Source organism: Anopheles moucheti, chromosome 3, assembly GCF_943734755.1.
Source record: "Anopheles moucheti chromosome 3, idAnoMoucSN_F20_07, whole genome shotgun sequence".
NCBI lineage: Eukaryota > Metazoa > Arthropoda > Insecta > Diptera > Culicidae > Anopheles > Anopheles moucheti.
Genome location: NC_069141.1, coordinates 32,278,803 through 32,296,280, shown reverse-complemented (window position 1 = coordinate 32,296,280; position 17,478 = coordinate 32,278,803). Strand labels below are relative to the sequence as shown.

The 17,478-nt window shown below is 44.4% G+C and overlaps 1 protein-coding gene across 1 annotated transcript in view; it reads left to right on the top strand.

The window, feature by feature from the left end:
- The first annotated feature begins 16,134 nt into the window (after nt 1-16,134).
- Nucleotides 16,135-17,478, top strand: part of LOC128301371 (uncharacterized) — a 28,183-nt gene continuing 26,839 nt past the window's right edge. Inside the window, exon 1 of the mRNA XM_053037813.1 lies at nt 16,135-16,155. Within this exon, the coding sequence (XP_052893773.1) occupies nt 16,135-16,155 (21 nt within the window). The remainder of the gene's footprint in view (nt 16,156-17,478) is intronic.

The window sequence follows — 17,478 nt, the reverse complement described above, 5'->3', positions numbered from 1 at the left end:
ATAAAAACCAAGCCTGAAACGCCATGTCATGCATTTTTTTCACCCGTTTTGTGGCCGTTTCATGTCCGCGATGCCTTCGGAAAGAAACTTTAAAAAGATTCATTTTTCCAACGAAATAAAATTAAATTATGCCATCAATTCCAAAGGGAATTGTGTAAGTTTTTGTGTGGAGGAGTGTGTTTTTTGTGCGGAATTCCTTAAACCAGTCAAGGTGTGATGAGATTTATTTGGTTTAATTTAACACACAAATAAAATTATGAACATTTCCCACCTGCTTACGGTAGCAGCATCCAACCTATTTTTTTTCATTTTCAATGTACGATTTAATACCTTTCCATACTACTTCACTCCAACGTTTCCTACGATGATCTCAGATTCCCATTGTTTTTTTTTTTTTGTGGATGCCCCAGTCATAGAGATCAGCCGCATGGGAGTCGCCAGGATCGTTTGAGCTGCTGATGAAAATTAATGATAGCAGAAATCAATTATACTTTCCCGGGCGCGTCCGAACGTGCCAGCAGTACGGAAATGGGAAGCAACAAACGAAAATACACACAAGAACAAAATTGTAATAGTTATTGCCAGCTAATAGGGCTATTAACGCGTGTAGCATCCGGACAAAATGGACTTCCAGTTCCAGAAGGCTAATTATTTTAAACTGACCGCAGTTAGCATTGAAGCTCTTCCCGGAGGCATTTCTTGGGGATTTAATGGATGTTTTGTCTTTATCATTTAAACGATAATGAGAAGCAAAATATCTTAACATTTCTAAAAAGAATGGAAAATATAGGTTTAGTTTCTGTTCACTAAAAACAAAATAAACAAATATTTAAAACACAATCGATGACCGCTTAATTAACGTTTCAATTTCATTACCGCCTAAAGGTAGGCAATTTGTATAGCATAGTTTGAATTTCTTCAGGTTTCTTACTGTCTACTTGGATGATAATCAACGGTCCAAAATAGCAATCAATCCTACATTCAAATTGTATTTGAAAACAACAAAAATTTTATGCATTTGCGTAAGAAAAAATATAGTCTTACATATTTATTTGGAAGTACATAAGTTGAAACAAGCAAATAAATAGTATCCTTCGTATAGCTAATAAAGCATCCATGTCATGATTCGAACTAAAATTTGTAGCAGTTATTAAATAATATATTATCATGCATGATGCATGATGTTGCCTTGCTACATGGTAAAGCCCAGTGCGCTATGTAACCGTACATTAATTAATCTAAGCCACCATTAAAACAGTTTCCATATCCATCAGAGTACGGGTCGGTTGAAAGGCCCCCACAAAGGATGTAGTTGTAAGATGCTATGCGCACCAACCAAGAATAAAAACAACGGACAAAAACTTTACGATCGCTAAAGATTCATGCTCTCTTTAATTTTCTCATGAAAAATGACACACTCATCCATAATTCAGTGAACCCTTTTGCCCGTCACCGTTCTTACGCTCCGTCGACCGGTTGGTTCGTGTTGCAGAGAACCTCACACACCTCGTGTAGTATAATAAAGCATCGTTTTAATTAATATTTTATAAGCCACCAATTAATCATACTTATCCGACAACAAAACGGCACCATGATGCTGTGTACCGTGATGGTTCGCTGAGTGGGCAAGGACATGGTTTTGTTGAAAAATCAATTTCCTGCCGCACGAAACGCGACACACTCTGGTGAGGGAAGTAACCTCCTCTGGAACGTGACGCACCGTTGCAGAGAGGCTTGTTTCTTCTCGTGCTGTAATGCGATACCGGCCGAAGCATAAGGTGCGGCAACGATTTACATTATTTAACATTAGCGTTGGCGTTGGTGTCGATGTTACATGGCAGGGCTGAGCAAAAAAAAGGTGCTCCTAGTAAGTCCCGACCAACCCATAGAAAGCCCACGGCTGATTCTATTTGACCGAAATGATGGTTCCCGCTTCTGTTTAGTTTTAACAACCGATCGTAAAATCGAAAGAAGAAGGTAAAGCGTGCGTCGGGTGCGTCACACAGGTGTATCGAAGACACGGGCTCGATTCAAGCAGAATGCATCCTGCAAGATAACCTCCGCTAAGCTCATTGCCTACGGCCACTGCTTTGGCTTTATCTCCGAAGCTCGTTAAATCGGAGCTCACCGTACGGAGCTTACCAATGGTGGGTGAACCCCGGAGGCAAACCACACCGGGACATTTTAATCCCGCAGAGCATTTAGAGGTGGCGCCAAAAGTTTTGCTCCCTTCACCGACCAGTACTAAACGCGCATCCCAAATCGTGAAAGGTGAAAAGCCTCACGCACACACAAAGAAGAAAATGGTTTGGTGGGCGGTAGAACGGGTAACGGTGGGTTCGTAATAAAGAGGTTATTTGTGGGCAACATAAACGACTGCGGCAGGGGTCGGGAATCCGGAAAGAAACAACGTGAGAGGTGATTGTGCTTTTTTTTTGTACTCCTCTTTTAAAAGCGAATTCCTCATCATAGCAAGGCGCACAGTTGAATAGGGAAAATAAACTCAGCGTACGTGGTTTGTAGGAGTCACAAAAATAGAAAACTCACCGTCTGTAGCAAATGAGATGAATGGAAACTGTAATTTCATAAGGAGAAATTTATGAAACCCACTTCTTCCCGAACTTGGATGAGAGAGGCAAAAAATACTTCTGAAATGATTGGCGAAAACAGACTGTTTTCAACAGATGGTTTTTGTTTTCCAATATGTACTCTACGTGCCTGCATTCAGGCCAGCAACGATAAAGGAAAAAAAATACTATTTTTCGTATTAAAAGTGACATACAGTCCTTTTGCGACGCCGGTTTTGTCATCCGGATTGCATAACTGTAGGCGCTTTGTCTTCTCAATTGCATATTTTGCTTACGCTTTCAATAATCATGCCTAGAACTTGCCTAAAGTTACTCAATTTGCATGTCAAAAACAACTTGCTGGAACCTTGTTATCGGTCTGGCTGGGCTTGTTTTGCCGCTAGACTATTGACAGTGAACCCTGTACACCACAACGCATTCAATTCTTATGGAACGCTTCGGGCGAAATTGTTGGTACTCCTTTCACTTTTATTTCTTTCACCTAGACTTTACCTCAAAACCGATCCGTACCTACTATTCTTACCACCGAGCGGGGGACCCATGTGCAACAACCCGACGGCACAACTCTGCGATAGAGAATCACGGAAAAAGAAGCGTCCAGGCCAGTGTGCGTTGTGGCCAGTGGGGGAAGAAAAGTTTTCTCTCAAACTCTTGCCGCGTATGGGTGGAAAAAAAAGTTCGTAAAAGCAAAATAAAGTGCTTGATAAAACATTTTCTCCCCGTACACGAGTGCACGCTTGTCTTCCACACTTTAGCAAGAAAGTGTACACACCAATCGGCCAAATTATAATACAACCACGCAGGACGCAAGGTACGGCGTGCGTGGTTCAGAATGCCGGTGGTAATAAGTAAGGGAAAGGACGCTACCATTGACCATAAAAAGAAAGCTCAATGATAGCGTGGAACATGGGCCACTGACGGCTCCTACAAGAGCAACACGCTCGCCCCGTTACGTAAGGACCCTTCCTAAGGCCGCGCATTTGGAGTACATTCGAGCCGCAACCGAACATCCCATCCTCGATTATGCAAGCAGACTGCCGAGTGCGAGTACTCCATTGCCTTGTGCCAACCAGAGTGTACAGAAAATAAAATCCCTTTTTCTCCCAACAGCAGGAATCGTTACACCGATCGAGCCTGGCCTAAGAATTCGCTTAAGAGGCAAAGCAAAAAAAAAAGGATCACACGACATCGCAAGTGCCACACCACTGACGTCAGCGTCGAAGAAACGTCGTTCTTGAATAGCCTGTGCGGTGAAGTGGAAGTGGCACCTCGCACATACACACACATACATCCGCCCATCCGTATCCGAACCCAGGTCATCGGTCGGTGAAGTGATGGAATTCCGGTGAGGATTCGATTATCGATTGTGTGTATCCGATATTTATATCCTATCGTCTTTGTGATGAATCGCTCCGTAATTTCACAATTTGATGCAATTCGATAAAAAACTCAATGGCTTACGGAAATCTTTACTTGCAAACACAAACACATTACGCCCTACGAAGGTGACGTGTAATCCCTACTTAATCCGCTCAATGGATGTAGTAATTGCGTTCAACACTTGTTTGTGTGTATGTGTGTAAATAAATTACAGATAATTATGCATTCGCATGGAATGGGCCACTCTTTCGTGCTTCCTTTATCCACATCGTTCGTGAAGATGCAGTGAAATTATGGTGACCATTCTGGCCTGAAGAAAACCATTGTCAAAGAAAGGTCGTCGCTTTTGGGCGAAGAAAGGAGAAAAGAAGTGAAATGCGGAGGAATAAACGATATTCACTCCGTTTTACATGCAAGCCCACGGCTTTTCGTCCAGATTCGTTAACCAGATCATTTTGTAGTGCGCATTGCATAACTTTAGGCACTTTATTTTCCCAGCTGCATACCACACAACTGTCGCTTTAAAAATTGCCCCCCCAAAGGTATGCTATTCACGTTCATTTATCTCATTACGAGGGTCTTACGGACTCATATGCCTCTTGAAAAGGAAACCTGTCAACGGGAACAAATGAACGACAACCGGAACGCAACATAAAACAGCCCGCTTAACCATCTCTTTTCATAATTTTCATCACTTCTTTATTTCTTCTTCTTTTGTTGTCACCAATTGTGCTCCTAATCCACCTATTTCCTAGTCATTAACATTCCACAGGCTCCAGAACCATTCTCATCAACCCCGCTCCATTCTATCCCTTTCCCATTTCCACGCGCTGCTCTCTCACTTTTCCCTCGCTCCTCGCCGTTTTCTCGCTCATTCGCATGTTGCTGATTATGTTTAAATCGGAAAATCGCATCTTTATGATTTCCCACTCCCGTGGCCACCCCTTGCAAACAGGTGCATTATTTTCATCCCCTACTCGCCGCCTACCTCCCCGCACCGTGGGAGAGTGGAGGGAGCAAACTCCCCCCCTATTTCCAGCCCTCTCTAGTTGCCCTAAGAGAAGCAACACTCTCATGCACACGCAAGCCTCAAATGACTTCTTTCATCTCATTTATGCTTCTTTTCCTCCTGGCCAGGTGTGTATGTGTGTATGTGTGTGTGTGGGTTAGTGAAATAAAATGCTAAATGTGTGTCATTGTGATAAACCACTGCCAATACAAAGCTTCTTCTCGCTCACTCGAATGGCTAGGGAAAACAAAAAAAATGTATTTAAAATGAATGGGGATAAAGCCACATACCGCGTTTGGGGTACCGTGCATTGTGCAGGCATAGCGTGAGAGGAAAACTTAAGAAAAAAAAATGGCCACAAGCAAGAGCGTGAGAGTGGATTATGCTCTCGCGTGTACCTTCGAAGATGAACTCTCACGCTACGGATGCGTTGTTGATATGCAGCTAGGGGAAAAAAGCAGTCCTCCCAAAAATTCTCTGTTGTTATGGGAGCGTGGAAAACCTTTTGTAGAATACGCACGCTCACCTACTCGCTCGCCATGTAGTAGGCGAGGATGGAAACCTTTTGCCCAAAAAAAATATTTAATACTCGCTCAAGAGTGAAAGATGCGATGCTCTCCCGCAGTGGCATCGGAGAGGATTCATCTGCGGCCCGCGTATAAGCTTCGACACTTGTGCGCGCGTGTTGTGTGTCGAGCGCTCTCTTCTTCCTGCACCGTTTGAGTAAGGAAATGGGTAGTTTTTCCCAATCGTAGGCTTAGGAAAATTCGACTTCAATCAGTCGAAGGGAGACCCTATTTCGGAGCGCACGTACGTCACCATACAGTAGCTCACGCGGAAGTGTCCGACGTTTTCTGCTGGTTGTGGGTATGATTAGTCTTCTAAACTCCCGTCCCAACATTGTGCAAGCGTTTAGTGAGGGGGGGAAAAAGAGCGCTTAGTGTGGATTGCGGGTTGTGTTGCATGCAGATGTTGTTGGCCGCGTTTCAATAAAACGGAAAACCGATCCGCAAACGCACACGCACGAGCATTCGTACGGGTGAGCAGGAAGCTCCAGACGGAAAATAGGACAAACCGGGGGCTACGACGACGACGACGACGAAACCCAGATTCTGAGCCCGAGCAACGAAGTGAGAAAGTGCGCGAAAGCGAGAGCGGAAAAACTGCGTGCGTTCCCAGAGACGGGGAACAAAGATACAGCAAAACACACGGTGCGTTTGGCTAATTGAGCCGGAACACTGCACAAAAGGATTAAGCGAGCTGGGACTTACCGTACCCATTTCCGTTAATCGCTCGCATCCTACACACACGCACACAGGAAGGCGCTTGGAAAAATGTAGTGCAAAACCCTGCAAACAAACGCATGGCCGATTACGACCGTTTAGTCTTACCTGCAGGAAATAGTACCAAGTGAGCAAAACAAAATCCACCCCATTGCGGAAAACCACCTCAAGGCAGGGGCAGTACAGGCGTCGCTTGCTTTGATGACGAAATAACAGTGTGTGGCGTGTGTAAGCATTACAGTGGATGTTTGTTCTGGTAAAATAAAAACTCTCGGGTAAGCGGTAGAAATAAAGCAACCGTTGGCAATCAAAGGGAAAATTGAGTCAACAAAAAAAAATAAACACAAGCAAAATATCGCGTGGGTTTTGCTACATTTGAAGTGCGGTGTGTGGGTGTGTGTGTAACTGTGTGCGTTTGCTTGTGTTTATACAAACTTGGATAAGAGTGGTTGTGTGTCTATGCGTGTGTGTGTGTGAATATGATGTCAAATGAGCAAGTACGCCACACCGCTACCGTACGGGTGTGGTGGTGAGCGTGTTGTGGAAAATTTCGTACAACGTCATCACTACGGTTTGGCGTGCTTTTGTCATCGTTTCGGTGTTCCGGTTTTCCCTTTTTTTCCACACAGCTACGTCATTACTTTTCAATGAAGGAATCTGCTGCTGGGTGTTCGTGTGTTTATGTGTGAGTGAGTGAATTTGTAGTGCAGGAGTAAAAGGAGGAAAAACGCCTACTACCGACCGCTGCTTCAATTTATCGTCCGGTCTTTTCGGTTAACCGCTTTTCTCCCCTCCGGCCCGGATTTAATACAGCACCCCCGCCCCTTAACCGATACCCCATCTAAACAATTGGTATTTGAAGGGAGGAAACGATGCCAAGGTAAAAACAAAAATTATAGCCACTCTTGCTTTTCAATAGCCCTGCCAGCGAGAAAACTCCTCCGCAATTGAATTTTATTTCCTCGCTCAATGATTTTGCCTCCGCCCATTTGGTGTGTTTTGGTTTGTTTCGTTCGTGCTGATTACCTTTGGGAAAATTCCGGGGCAAATCCTTCGGAGCGGGTTTCGTCCTTCTTTTATTTGTTTGTTTTGGCGTATCGCCACCGGAAATGAGCACGAAAAGAAGCGCCTGTTTTCTTATCGAAGCGCGTGTTCGTTTTTCTTTTAAACTTCCGACGTTTTTCTTTCTTCCCTTTTTTTTGCATATGTATGTGTGTATCATCTAGTGGATCCTGTTGCCTTTTCATTCAAAAATTAAAGGCTCACTTCACTAATGCGAGGAAAAGTTGTGTCGTTTGCACGTGATACGGACGGTTCCACGACACCAGCGAGTCGTCTCCGTTCTAATCTTGATGTGAGCCGCGGTGTATACACAAGGTGTACAACAACTATTTGCATTTTAACGACCACTTCAACGACAAGCTGTTGCGTTGCAGCGTGGTTACAGCGTGGTCTGTGTGACACGGAACCGGAAAGAGCGGAAATCGGGATATCTCAATGGATGTTTTGCCTTGAGCATGAGATTGCAGCTATTTGGGCGCTGAAATCAGCACAATCTATCAGAATATTATTTCCCCACCATGGAGCCATTTTCCGCTGGAAAGATGTGCTAAAAGACTCGCACTGTGTTGATTTGCTGCCTGAATTGTGGTATCATTATCCGAACCGAAATTAAACGTATTAAACCATTCGCCATGATTTATTGCGTGATACGAGCTGAAAACTCGTGTGAAAGCAGCTTGTTGAACAACATCGCACTGATCCTATTATATCACAAAATTAGCTCAACCACACACTGTGAAACCCCACAAGCATGGCAGAGTGGTCGGTATACTAATCAAGCTCCTAACACGAACGCGAACCTTCCCTGTATCGTGCTGGAAGTACATCCATCACAAAGAACCTCATCACAGCATGCACACACACATGCCACACTGGCCTTGTCTGCATCTCGCAATAGAACCTCTCAACCGAACAAATTGGCATTGAGTTTCAATTATTATTCCACCCATCATAACCGGGCGCGTACAACATCTCGGTTTTTCCCGGGAAAACTCATCCAATGCCAGTTCGACTGGGTCCGGATGCAGAAGCATCCACCGACCGTTGCAAACCGATATCCTTCCCCAGGTGGATTCCGATTCCACGCTTACGCCTTCCGGGTGATTTCCATTCGAGGTGCCTTCACAGTAGCCGTCGGTAGTGGGAAAGAAAAACCTCACGATCCCATTAGGCCGAGTTCTTCCGGGAAGGAAAAACTGAAAACTCGAGCAATCTTTTCGCTTTTCTAGCGCAATCAATTGTAAAATCACGACCTATATCACTACCGATCAACGGTCGCTAAGCAGCACCTTCCACGGGAGTGTGGGACATGAAATATCATCACCATCAAGTCAAAGGCAAAGATGTACAAGTACGCCGTTTGCGCCTAAAGGTATGCCGTCTGCTTGACGTGACACATTTGGCATAGATGTGTATTGAATTAGAAATTAAATGTCACTTGCGTTTTCAACGTTCACCACCCCATCGTGGTGGAGTCCTGTTCCTCAACACGTACTGTATTTAGGTCAGCATTCAGTGAGAGAAGGAGAGGGAGAGAAGCGAAAAAAGCTGGCTGGCGGATAAACGATCGTTTGAAACTCATCAAACAAAAATACCAAGACAAACTTGGAACGGAACGGATTTTCGTACGCTTGAGTTGTTGGAGAAAGGAGGACAATAAGCGGTTTTATCGAGCAGCAAGACAGAAAGATAAAGACAATGCACGTACTTTTCCTAACAAATAGAGCATTGATTTTTAATTTGCATCTCATTCGAGGATATGAGCGCCAACGTTTCGGAATGGGTTTTGGAATGAAATGGAAATGGTTGTGAACCGCGCCAGCAAAACAATTACCGAGGGCTTCGGCGTTGTTGACACGTTTATTTCAATGGCTACCCGACCAATAAACGAATCATCATCACCCAAAACTGGATCCCATCCCAGCGAAAGGGAACCAGATTGAGTGGATATAATCTAATATTTTTCCTCACACTTGCCTGATCCCTTTCCCTAATCTTGAGCTTTGTTGGAAGCGCATCACCATTAAGGAGTTTTTGCTAAAACTTTAAACAGCTACGCAGCCCAACTTTGGCATCGTCCGGATAGACGGATCGTGGAAAGTTGAAAACTCAACCGAATTAAAATCAATTTTCACGACTTCATTAGCGATGGCACAACTTTGTGCTTGTTTGGGGTTGCGATTTTCGAGATGCTTGGAAGACCAAACCCACCAATCGCTTTGAATGGAATGAATCATACAAATGCCTGACAACAAAGCAAACATACAAATTTTTCCATCCGTTGGGTTATATGTACATGCAAGAAAAATAAATCTTCAGGAAAGGATCGTCGGAGGTGTTCGAGAGTGAACAAGAGAGCCACCAACCGTTCGGTCAAAGATCAACCCCGTTCGGTTTTTAATTATCACCCCCGCTTGATCTCCAAAATCCCCGCGATTTGTTGGTGCAAAATGTTGAAAAACTTTTGTTATTTTTCGGTTCTTGCTTTTCGCTACCGTTGGGTGGCGACTCCATTGAAGCTTGAAATACGATCGGATTCGGAAGGAAAAAATGAAACCAAACCAACCATGAATTTCACAAACCTTCCCAAAAACATAAACCAACACACGCGCCCTCGAGATGGCTTAATTGCTTCCGACAGCGAAAGAGAGAGAGAGAAACGACCCATAGAGATTGTTGAACGATGGTGGTCACCGGAAGCTAGGGCCCTTCCCCTTCTTCGGGGGTTAGAGGTCGAGGTGGAGGTTAATTATTGCGAATGTTTTGATAATCCCTTTTTCGGTTTTGTTTTCCCAACCACTTCGGGTCACTTTCGATTCGATGTTATGATTGAATGGCCACGGGTGATCTGCTTAGCAAGCTTATGATTTTTGAGTATTTGGTCGGGACGGACCGATTTTTATTATTCATTGGAGGTACGATCGAGGTATGAGAAGAATGGTGAAGTAGAGGTCAGCGATGAAGTGGTTATAAATTTAAATATTTTATATGTCTATATTCATCTGCATAAAGGACTTACTCTACTTCATAGAAATTTCAGTTCGATGGTTATAGCATTCAGAACGCCTGAAAGTATGCTATCCCTTTCTTATCTTAGTTAGGGCTAGATAATTTTGAGCAGGGTTAAGGAACAATTTTGACATTGTAGTAAGGAATTTATCGAGAATAGCATTCCTACAGGCTCAAACATCGTTAATTACCATAAGGTATTCGTATCAAGAACATTTACGATAAGTTTAGCAGTAACAAAAACATTTTGTCTGTCGTTTCGCATAACTTTGGGCGTTTTATGTCATTTTGCATACACAATCATGCATCAATGCTCCAAACTTTTAGAATAAGTTTGAAGCCAGACGCTTTATCCTTTAGATGTATACACCTCTATCATATCCATTAAAACTATTGTTAAACGAATGCATTATAACTATTTACTTCCCCTATGTCAATGCATGCAATCCGTTCCAAAGTACATAATTTTCCGCGATTAACGCTTACTAAAGGGAAAATGATTTCGCATAAAAATAACCACATGCTGCTGATTCCAATCGAACCGACATTAGTGCAAAAATGCTATTCCCGCTATTGCATTATTAACCGATTCGATTGATGGTGTAATGATTGATTGGGTCCCACTGGTCTCCCCTTGCTGTTGCTGCTGCTGCCGACCGTGGCTCCACCACCGATGCGCTCATACATATTGCATGATATGGATCGACCATTTCGCAAAACCACCCATCCGAGCCGGCTGGTTCTGCACGGTACGCCGAAGTGCAGACGCCCGATTCCGACGATGAACTTTCCCTTGTCCGAGGATATCGGTCAATAATTTATGCCACCTCGCTACCCCCCACCCGAACCGGGACCGTTCGAGTGTTGGAGGATTGAAAAGTGTGCGGCTTCCTGTTGGTGGGACGCCATGGCTTGGATAAAAATAACACAGTTTCATTCAAGTCGATAATGATAAGTAGCATCGAAGCGCCGTTTGGTTACTGGGAGCGGAATGAATCCGGCCAGCAGCAAGATGAATAGAAAACGTAGGGCGCACACACAGGCCCATCCACCAACAGGGCCAGCAGGAGCCATAAAGGCCAACCCACGGTGACAGAAAGGCAACAGAAGCATGATAACGACATGCGAGCACACCCGCGTTCGCGCGATTCACGGACTGGTCTGGACGGCGACAAAATGAGCGCATAAAAAACAACCTTTATTGTTCGATACATTTATTCAATAGCCTGTACACCCGGCTGGCCGGCTCGCCCGCTCGTACTCCCACTCATTTCCCATGCGATGAGCCCATAAACTCAGCAAAAGCAGCCCCTTAGTGGATTGTGACGGACTCGCATATAAATTTAGATTTGAGCCGGAAGGAAATCAAGGACAACAGGCTGGAAGGAAGCAGAAGCTATACTCGTTGCTTCTTTTTATCGGTTAACGGGTGTTCACTTTGTTTTGCTTTTATTATCTTCATCGCTTTCCCTTGCCGCGGCGTGTGTGCCTTCCACGAACATCCACCTCGCAGCAAAACAACAACAAAAAAACACGAACGTCAGCAAATTGTGCCCGAAAAGCAGAGAGAAGGACAAAAGTTATAGCGTTCAGCGTGGGGCGACCGGTTGCAGAAATTCATATCGGACCCAGTTCCGGGAGGTGACATTTGTAGCGACACCATCCGCCACCGAGACGCCGTCAACTTCGGGACTTATTGTATTATTGACTCGTCGTTTGCCACGGTGACGCTGTGTGGCGCTTTGCGTGGGCTCATCAAATGTGCGTTTTCCACTATCGTTCCAGATAAGGTAGTTTCATTCTGTTCACAAGCTTGTTTGGATTGTTTTCACTTTTAGCTGAAGACCTTGCCAGAACAACAAATAAGCTGTTAACGGGGGGAATTTGTCATGCGAAGTGTATAACTTTAGGCGCCGATGAATTTAACATATCCACTATTTATGTACAACGCAGCAAATTCTTGAGCCTTTTTCGACACATTGCTTCTTGTATCAAATTACAGAAAAACTGTGAGGCTAACTTTCCACCCCACCCTTACAAGAATAAAATTCATCCCTTAACCTGTTTATTTAACCGCTTTGTGTGTGAGTCTTCTCTGTATGCGAGCCAATAAGCATCGAAAATTCGATTTAAACAGGAGCTGTTGACCCATTTTATACCCTCCGTCCATTTCCTGTCCACTAACAGCGACACGGTTCTTCAACAAAATGGCTACCAATTTGACATCGATCGTGATTCCACCGCCTTCAGTATGGTGCAACGAAGTTCAGTGAACCTCCCTTTTGCACGGTACAGCAATGAAATATAAATCTTCTCTAAATTGCATCCCTGGCAGGTTGTTCAGCATGGACAGAAACATTGTCGTCCGCTTCGCACGTTCGATTTACAGTTCGGCTTGGTCCGGGCGTGCAGTGCTAGTGGCCAGTAGTGGAATTAGAGATAAAGATAGGGTCAATAAACGGTGTGACAGTTCTGCACCGGCAAAGCGAAAGCAATTCCATAAATCGTTCATATCGCCTAACCGATCCACGTTGAATTATGCGACCTGCATCCGCGGTGAAGTTGGCATCGTGGCAACGCTGCAACAATACTCTCCGTGCCGGAACTAATTAACGATGGTCTCAATTAATTCTACGTTCAATGACACAACTGCTGTAGCGCTGACAGTACCCGGCACGGTTGAGGCTTGCGAGCAATGACTGTCTCACTTCCAATACTGGCGTTAATTGTGCTAACATTCTTCCTTATTCCTGTATATCCAAGATGGCGCTTCAAACAATGCCTTCACTCGCCGGGAAGCTTCTATTGAATTTTACAATTTAATTTCCAATCAAATCCCTCTTTCTATCCCGATTATCCTAATACCGAAGCCTTACAATTACATTTACAATACCTGCTTCGTATCGTGCTCTTTCTGTTCCGCTCGTCTACATAAAATCCGTCATGGTTGTTACGAAAAATTGCCAATCCATGATCTTCACTCCACCGAGACCATCGATGGACGGCTTCGCTTTTCGCTGACTTTTCGTCTTTTCCAACCACCACACCTTCCTCATCTCTCCTCCCACCGTGCCGCAACGTTCCAATTACAATGACAGAGATTTTCACACTCGACCTCACCTCCAGCGAATGTCAAACGGGCTGGTGCGCTCCAGCACCAAGCCAATCCCATTAAGTGAGAACACTCTCTCCATCACATTTTAAGCCGCATAAATCCGTTAATGCCCCAACCACGCGCGTACCATGGCGCGTGCAAGACTCGTCCACCGTTCGTGCCTGGTTGCTCTAAAACTATGGCCCCTTGCAACCAGTCGCATCCGATCGACGATGCCGACGGTCTGCTGGGCGTAAAGTAATCTCTTACGTAAGCGTAAGTAAGCGTGGGCCACACGGTGAAAAATCTTCTCAACCACCCTTCCTCTGTGGGGCAGTGGAATGGAGTTGACCCATCGGAAAAAGGGCAGAAATCGGGTTGATGGGACACTCGAGGCGAGCGTGTTTTCGTGAATGCTGCAAAGGTTTCCCCATCAAAACTTCCTATCCGTCTAGCCCGGTTTTTGGGCTGGCACATTCTAAAACATTCACTTTTTCGGAAACCTTCCGGGTCTTTTGTTTCGTGCTGCTCGGAATGGTTCACAGTAAGACAGCTCCCACACCTGACAGCATTATCTAATCAAAACCGCCTGCCCGGCTGTTACCACAAATGTGACCACACCGTTGGGATGAGGTTTTCCCGGGTCGTGTGACAGTTTCAATCATTTCGTTAGCGCACATAAATCTTGGGTTAGCCAAGTTAACAATTCACTATTGGTCACGTTGAGAAACGGCGAAGACCTGTTTAAAGGCAGAATCAAAGCAGGGATTTCACTATTCCAGTAACATTATTTTTTTCTTATTGCAGCCTCCAGGAATTCAATTAGTTGGCCTGCATTTTGTAATTATTTATGATAAAATAATAAAAAAACACAACCATTTTGGGATTATTTACTATTCTATCAACTGTTTCATGACTGCGAACCCTGCAGTGTTGCATCTGACAGCTGTCGTCAAGCACGAACAAATCCTTAGCTTAAAGCAAAGCGACCGTAAAGGATACTGGCCCAGCCCTTATTGGATTTGGTCCCCTCCATAATATGTGCGTGAGAATCTCGGCACCCCTTAACAGTGGATTCCCCTACCGTAAAACACCCATGCACAGCGGTGAACCCTTTCATGGAGACGCCTGGTCACGCGTGTGATGCGCTTCGGCAGTGCTCTGATCCTTGGTGTCAAGGGTCACACATCGGATCCGAACTACAGTGAGCGAGAGAATACCTTTTACCCTGTGCTTCCCGCTGATGTATTGACCGGTTGATGAAGTATAATTAGAGATAAATGAAGTATATGTCAAAGCAAAGTGTCGTTGATAATGGAAGCATCTCGTAAATATCCCCATCTCATCCGGACGTTTTCATAAAAACCCATGACTCTACTGTTTACCTTTCACTCATGCTTTCGCATTTACCATTTGTTCCTTTCCAGGTCAACGTGACTTTGCGCTTGAAGGGAAATGAAAGTTGATTTACACCACAACAATAGCTACAGCTCATCGCCGCATTTTTGGATTGTAAGTATCACCACACCGGTGACATTTTACAGACGCACATACCAGCGTTGGGCACCACATGCTCATTAATTTCACCACACACCTACCACACATTTTCCCCTTTTTCCGGCGACGGAAACTTTTCCACCGGGAACGCATTTGTTTTCTCATTTCTGTTGACCTTTTCTTCACCGAGCGGATTGGGTGACCTTCCAGGCGCGCGATGTTCATTTGTGGATGTGTGTGTGTGTGCGTACGACACAAAACTGAGCAGAATTTATTACCCATCACCAGATCAAAGCGGCACAGAACCCACAACTTTCCCAGTTTGTGCCCCAAAAACCTTCATCATCAGGAACCGGTTTTCCGTTTCTGTCGGTATCGTTTTTTTTTTGTTGTTGGGTGGAAATTAAGTGCAAATTTAATGAGCTCCACGAGAAACATAGGAAGTAGTTCGGTGTCTGTGGAAATGTGGGTTCGGAACGCCCAGGTGCGTAACCGAGTGTGGTTATGCTTTGAAGTTTGAATTCTTAAAAGGCGCAGGCAGGAAAAGTTCTTCCTTTCCTGGGTTCGCAACGTGGCTGGATGGAATTTTTGTGATAAATTACTATACAGTCAGTTAGGGGGATTGAATTATTGCCGACAGGTAATCATCAGCGTTGTGTGATGGATGTCTGGCGCATTTATTCTGGACCGATCGATACAGTTCTTAAACTTTTCAGCCCTTGTGGAGTTTGGAAAGCGTACCCAGGTGGCAGATTTGTAGCTGTTAATGCCTCGCAACGAATGAATCATTTTGCCAGTTGAAAAGAACACTTACAATCGCTAATAGCTAATGTGCCTGAAAGTATGCAATCCGGACGGCAAAAATGATTTCTTTAATGGCATTCATTCCACATCGTACCTGTTCAGGATGTTGGACACAGCTTGTTTGCTAAACCTGAGAGCACCACTCCTAGGGTACTTTTTCCACAGAATAGAATCAGCAATACGATGCGGAAAATGCCATCCATGCTTCACAATGTGTTATAGCTTTCACTTCAATGCCCTATAAATGATTTCCCTCGTTATTTTCCCTACACTCATTCAACCTTGATGAAATAGTGCTTTCTCTCTCTCTCTCTCTCTCTTTCTTATACATTCTTTCTTTTCACTGTTCCAGGGTGCACTCTGGTGTACGGTCGGTATCATCATATTCGGCGCTGTGGCTGTGATTTCATGTTGGATAAAACGATGCAGGTAAATAGGGTTGTGCTGGGGAAGAAGGAAAATTAGTAACAGAGCAGCAAAAAATAATCCATTGAACATGAAAAATAAAGTTGCTCGCTAAACAAGCACCGCACGGATCACCGTGCTGTTAGGAATCTGTTATCCTTATGTGAGCGTATGTGTGTATGTATGTGTTTGCTATAGGAAAATGGCAGCTCTCCATGATCCACAAGAGCTTTCGTAGGGGGGAAAGCTTTTGAGTGCCTTTGCACTGGCTAACGAACACAACAAAACGAAAAGATTGGTTCACATGTGGGCCAACGTAAGTGTGTAAAACGTGTTTGTGCGAGTGTGTGTGTCTGTGTGCACACATCGAGTGCAATGTAATGAAATGCAGTGAAAGGTGAATTGTGCAAAAATATGTGCCATAAACAGTGTGTCAACAGTCGGGATTCGCCTACGTGCCCGGGGGAATGCCCTTTTTTCCCACTTCTCATTTGCCCTTTTCCCAGACCAAACCGGGTTGTACCTGTTTGCTAGGACACGAGCAGCATAAAATGTTGCAACACACTGGCACGATACTCGGGCGAATCAGCGCCAGCGTCTCTGGCATGTGGTATAAAATGTAACAATCGATTCTCTGTTCAGGAGGTAAGGAGACGTGGGCATCGGTTCGTCGGCGGTCGAACAACAAGGGAAAAGAAGAACCAGTTACAACAAATCAAGCATTGTCTATAGGTTAAAAAAAGCAACTAAATCCACACAACAACACACTGGCGTGAGGTTACGTGAGCCCGTCAAATCAACTACTGCTGGCAGTACTTTTTTCCGACGAACGGGTTATCGAAACATGAACTGCAACGGGTTTTTCGGTGCGCAATCCAATTCAAATCACATTTCGGAAGCTCTGCTGTGAATACAAAATGAAATTTACATCTCGTTCCAACTCGACAATGTAAAGTGCTTCGTTCGAAAATTTTGTTCCGTATTGTTTTTTTCCATTCGGTTATACAACGCCAACGCAGCTTTACGAACTGGCCATGGCCATTGTAAAATGTAATGAAATTGGGCTCCAAGCTGTAGCAATCGATGAAAAGAAACGAATGTGAAACGCAAAGAGGGCGGTGGGTGTATCACAGTAAGCGGTGTGTGTAAATGGAAGGAAATTACACTACAACGACAGACATGTCAAACTTAAATATTCGCAAGGGGTGCTACTTCAAAGCGAGACGTACTTTTTACGTTACAATTTTATTCCCTTTAATTGCATAACATTAGGCACCGTTTTCATTGTTTTAATAAAACTCCTAAAGTTATGCAATGTTTGCAACAAATTCGAATTGTTAATCATTT